Source organism: Cyclospora cayetanensis, unplaced genomic scaffold, assembly GCF_002999335.1.
Source record: "Cyclospora cayetanensis isolate NF1_C8 unplaced genomic scaffold, CcayRef3 CcayRef3_contig_448, whole genome shotgun sequence".
Taxonomy (NCBI): domain Eukaryota; phylum Apicomplexa; class Conoidasida; order Eucoccidiorida; family Eimeriidae; genus Cyclospora; species Cyclospora cayetanensis.
In genome coordinates this window covers 1-5,809 of record NW_020312423.1, presented here as the reverse complement: position 1 = coordinate 5,809, position 5,809 = coordinate 1, and the positions used below count along the sequence as shown (strand labels likewise).

General features: G+C 47.2%; 1 protein-coding gene across 1 annotated transcript; it reads right to left on the bottom strand.

Annotated features, from left to right (window-relative positions):
* Positions 1 to 2,603: 2,603 nt before the first annotated feature.
* On the bottom strand, positions 2,604 to 4,354 carry LOC34624429 (40S ribosomal protein S8). Its single transcript, XM_022737512.2, has 4 exons — positions 4,144 to 4,354; positions 3,545 to 3,668; positions 3,075 to 3,297; positions 2,604 to 2,657 (listed from the first exon to the last, which is right to left on the bottom strand). Exons 1-4 carry the CDS (start codon positions 4,352 to 4,354, stop codon positions 2,604 to 2,606), a joined length of 612 nt encoding a protein of 203 aa, XP_022590825.2.
* Between the last annotated feature and the right edge of the window lie 1,455 nt (positions 4,355 to 5,809).

Genomic DNA, 5,809 nt, shown 5'->3' with positions numbered 1-5,809 from the left:
TCACCTGCGGAAGCCTTGCCGATCGGCTGTGTGGGCTTGAGTTCGCTGCCCATCATGAGACCACGTTAGGTGAAATTTGGGGTTGACCTCGAGTGAGCTACTCAAATTGCGGTTCCTCTACAATGTAATGTTTGCTAGCCAAAGATGCATAGCTCTTGAAATATTGACGAATCGATCGATCCCGCTACATTGCTCAGACTGATTCTCCGAAAGCTTAGGCTTGTGTTGATCATGACATAACTCGACGAGATTGGGCGTGTGTATGAAGGCTTGAACAGTAGTATTCCATGTAGACAGACATTTTTCTATACAGGCAGTGAAGCCACTTTCCACCTTTTGATAAACACGTCAAGAGGAGTATTCGACTGAACTTTCTCCATCTATAGGGAAACAATGTGAAGCAAATCTCCAATCGGGTTATGAAATCTTCCAGTACTTGCCCATCCATATTGCTGTCATACTTTTCCGTTACGCATAGCCTCCTCACAGTATCCATAGACAGTTTGTGAACTGGAAAATCATATCTTTCCACTACATGCGTAGCTACTGTGCTGACATCAGATTGCAGGCCTGCATCTGCCGCCCCAACAGGGGCTGTACCACTGATCACTTCCCCTGCCAGAGGTTACTTTCCCCAGCCTGGACAAAAAACAGACTATCGAATTTCGAAGCAACTTGATCAGAAGCACACAGCTGTGCAAAGGAAACTTGGCATTTCATTGTATCCACAGGCAGTGGATGAGCAGGGAGTAGCTTCATCGAATCATTCATTGATACAAGTCTAGACTCCATCAAATGTCCCCAAAGAAAGACACTAAACTTCAGACTCAAATCCCGTTTGATAGGAAGTTGTATATTGTCTTTCTTCCAGACCTAATTTTTCCCGTTACCGCGTCATCCGCAGTTTTCCCAGGGGAGAAGAAGCTGGGCCGCAAGTGGCTGCACCCTCTAAGCACTCCTAGAATTCAAGAAGAGTTTCACCTAGCTTCCAGGACGCACACACACTCGTTGTGTCCTTTTGTGTGGTGAGAGCACTCTGCACTAGGCGGAATGAGGAACAGACAAGCTATTTAGTGAATCTTACTTCGCTGTTAACTATAACTAGTGACTAGAGTGTGTTTGGCGCAGCTTGGCCCGCTACGTACTCTGTGAGCGGGACAGTGTGTGGTCTAAGCAGTGATTGGTGCAGCAAAGTGATCACAGAATGCTTCTGGAACCTGAGCATTTGAACAACAGCTGTGGGGCCAAGAGGCGAAGGAGCTTTTAGCCGCAACAAGGATTAGAGATCTCTGCAGGGGAAAAACGCGAATAGCAGAAGCCCAAAGGCATCATCCAAACAGTCAAGCACATATCGATGAACCTTCATCATCGGACCAATGCAGCACATCGGTTATTTGAGCTCCATCAGCAATTGCCTAGCAGCCGAATGACTCAAGTGCACAGCTGCATATACTCATAAAAAAGGCGCAAGTCCAAACCCTAGCCAAACGTATGCCAAGGTCCAAAAAGTTCCTTTGTAACACAATTGACAGGCAGGTGCAAGAGCCAATCGGCGAAGGGCTTGAAAGACTCCGAAAGAATTGTAGAAGTGATGGAGAGCATTGCAAGTCCTCTACAGTAGGTAATGAAGCAAACTTCCCACTTAACATGACGAAGTTAAAGGAGAAGGGCAGACATGATGTCAAGCTTGCTTAGAGAAGTACGAATACGCGCGACAGTTTATCAATGAGCATGTACCGGGATCTGAAATATAAGTATAACAGCAACCAAGCACGCTCTAGACATGAAGGGGAATCAACAGACGCGAGGACTATCAGGAGGCTAGGTTAAACAAGGTGCCGAACAAGCCCGGTCCCCTCACCCTCGGCTTGTACACAGAAAATCAATTCGAGGAAGTTACGCGTTAGAGCAACAAATGTTACCCCCATGGCGTCGAAGGACCACCAGACCACGAGAAGAAAAAACTCACCAGCGAAACGACAAAACGCCCCTACCCAGCACGCGACTAGCGGCAACGCCAACGTTAGTTCCGCTCTAACAGTAGCAGACTTTCCGTCAACAGAATAGTACGGCATATTTCGAGCAACATTTGACTGTTACTAATGCTTGTCACTGTCGCGGCAAAGGCTGCGGCACGACAGCAGTTATCCCTCCATCGGTAGCATACAGGCAAACAGTTCGACGCAGCATTACTAGAATACGCTTTTGTACGTGACACATGTGGCGAATATAACCGTCCACATTTAATCTAGCAAAGCTGGCAGCATTGTTTAGAACCAGGTGCGACGTGACCATATAGCTAGTCCAAATGTCGTAGGCTGCCAAGCGTCTCAGGTATGCTTCCAGGTCTACCTTCCTTAGATTCATACTTATTATTAAGGGAAGTGGCGCACGAAGAATCTGCTTATTGCAAACAATGCGAGGTTTCTATGGGGCAGCAATAACTCTATGAGGGCTATAATGAAAGCTCCGCATGTACAGCTAATTACTAACCAAAGCCGACGCAATCCAGTTATTAAGCATCACGTTCTGGGGCTGTCGCCTTTGTTTTCCCAAAAAACAAAAAGAATGGCAGCGCCCATCCTGTTTCAAACAGAAAACCCCTACTTGTGCTTCTTCTTGTCCATCCGCCGTTTGTAGAAGAGCAGCTCTTCACCCTGCAAAGCGTAGCAGGAGACATCAGCTTCACACATTTCACGACTCACACGACCAGCGCATGTACACAGAATTTCGTTGTCTCATGCAACAAACACTTCATCAGCCGGTGATGAGGTCTAGCAGCCGCGTGACGGAGAGAAGCGCCAACAGCGAAGTGCACATCCCCGCAGTATTTGTCCATTGAGGCCAAAAAAAATCAACGATAATGGGATCGAGCACCAATCCCTTAAGGACGTTAGGCTATCACTTCAGTTCACTCGATGTACGCACCCACTGGAAGGTGATGAACTCCCGTACCCCGCGAAGACAAACACCCGCATGACAGACAAAGCAAGCAAACGACCAATACCCCGGCATCATAAAAATATATGCAGAAATATGCGAATGAGCTTTGAAGCACAAAACAAAGGACGCACCTCAAGGATATATCCATCAGCGCGTCCGACCTGGCCAGGTCTGCTGCTGATGCAAGCCAACAACCGACCCGTGTTAAATTGCTCTTCGAGGAGAGGATCTACCTTGGGGAATCCTTGGTTTCTCCGTTGTTCCTGAGCAAATAATGTGTGCTTGGATGGAGTCTTTTCTTCGCACTCTCCCTGAACCTTTTTCCCGAGATCCAGACCGTAGTAAGAACGGAACCTGCAAGCTCAACATAATATACGGCAGTGCCCTTGATGCAAAGGTGCCTCGACCGTTTACCCATATTATGTATTTGACGCAGTCTGGATATAATACAGCAAAAAGAATGCAGTGTGTGCAACGGGCAAAAGAACTTCTGCAAGGAATCAATTTTAAGGAGATACGAAAAACCCCGTGCCATGCAAAATATGCTGCAAAAAAGGAAATAGTCTCATCGGATATTCATAGGACAGATGACGATTCGCACCAGGCCTTGAACGGAGTGGCGTCGACATGAACAATGGAATTCTTTACAAGGGTGTTGGTGCGAACCAGCTCGTTATTGGACGCGTTGTACACAACCTTCAAGACACGAGTCCTGCGAGCCACCTCTGTAAACAGAAGGGAAAAGAGCATAACGGATGAACAACCCTAAAATACAGCCTATATGGCTTAGCCAAAACCTAGCAGGCGTCGGTCCCGCTAACTGTATGAAGGCAATAGCGGACGCCATCTTGAAAACCTACATCACAGAGCTCTGCAAAACTGGTTTCACATCGTTGAAGTAGGGAGAATATACAGGGTGGGGAGAGGCCCGACAGAAATGCTGACGTTTGCATAGCATCAATCTAGCTAAGAAGTAGCAAGCTTCTACGCTCCACAAGCTCAAAAATCCTAGGTACAGTCGAGGCCAACTGGACGCAATCGGCAGAGTTCATCGCATGCACACAGGCAGAAGCAACGACTGGAGCAATATCATCGACAAAGTGATACAAGAGGCTAAGGAAAACAAAATGATCAATAGTAACATGGCAGCATGTTGTTCTGGGTGTTTCTCAGCAGGGAGACCAAAACGAAAGCTCTTACTCTGGCTCGCCCAGCAGTAGTTTCCCGCATCCAGACGAATGGCCCTGTGCTTCAGATTTCCACCTCTGCACCGGACCGGGCGGACTCGCTTGGATCCAAGTTTTGTGACGGCTGCTGGTCTTCCCAATTCGTGCTTACGTTTCTTCTGGTGCACAGGGAAGCGCCCGCCAGTCTTGCGGTGCTTGTGCCTTCGGTCCCGAGATATGCCCATTTTTACTGGTGATCACAAAAGCACCGAAGGAAACATGCAATAAAAATGAGCACAATTCATCCTAAAAGAGAAAGCGAGGGCCCCAATCACATCCCCCCAACACTACAAACTTCGGTGCTGCGGGGAGCCATGCCCCCACAGCCCCAAGAAAATTGCATGCAGCATGTCATTGACATATCTAAGCTCAAAACCAACACACACCTTAGAACCAAAAAACGGCAAGGTTATAGCGTCAAACTCTGTACAAATGCTAGTTAAAATACAGCTGAGAAAGAGAGGTTTGCGATGCCGCTATGCCGACGCACTTTTCATAGCAGGCGATACTACACTAGAACGCAGTCTGCTGCAATGCTTATACTCCACTAAGTACTAGTGCATAATTGACATTTTGGCCTGTCTATTGGTGCGCATTGTCTATTCAGGACTGCCGTTTTCTAATTAGAAAAACACAGTGTTGTCAGTGTACGCGCTGCTAGTTGCTATGTGCAACTAGGTGTGCATGCTCGGGGAACACCCATACTTTTCCTCATTCTTCACGTGGAGGTTTTGAAGGACACTCAAGGGCAGTAGGGAATTCATTTAGGAAAGTTCTCAATAACATTATGTCATGTTTGCACTAAGTCTGGATTGAAGTGTCTCCCTACGGAAGCTTTTGATGAAGCGCTGCAGTTCATAGCACTAAATGCTTTAATGCAGTTGTCCCCGCTAATTCATTGACCGTGGATACAATGGTATGTCACGTTTTTTTCGAACAGTTGTTTTCTCTTGATTAAGCTATTCGGAAATTCAGTGATTTGCATTTCTGTGGCAACGGTGTGCCAAAAAATCAACCTCTGACAATGAAGGTTGACAAAGGCACAGCTCATGTTGGGGAAGCAGAGGCAAACCTAGATTGAGCTCTTATTGCAGTGCCCAGCCTCGCAGAACGTCATAAGCTGTCAGTCGATAAATGTCTGTGGATGCATGGATGGGGCTATGCCTTCGAGAAAAGTATGGGAGCAACAACGGTGGGCAAGAACTGGAAGATTCCATCTGCCGGTTGAAAAGGTAGCACGTCGTCTGCACCCAGATTAAGAGAATTGACTGCTCGTTTTGACATTCTATCGAAAGGAGAAGCACTTGCACGATGACTCCAACACTGTAGAGAAAGCCGTCTGCCTGCAAGAATATCTCCAGTTAAAAGGGCTTTCGCACTTGCCCTCTCCTGTCGATTTATGTCGTGGTCAACGCAAGCGCAAACCTTGATAGATCTGAGCAAACTGAAGCAGGAAAGCTTCTAGCAAATCGGCATTTCGAGAGATGTGCAAAATTGGGGCCGCAAAAGCTTTTATGTAGACGAGAGGCTGCTCTGTTGATGCTTTTTTGTTGGTCAATCCAAGGTGTCAAGTCATGTGGTCTCATGATGGGCAGCGAACTCAAGCCCACACAGCCGATCGGCAAGGCTTCCGCAGGTGG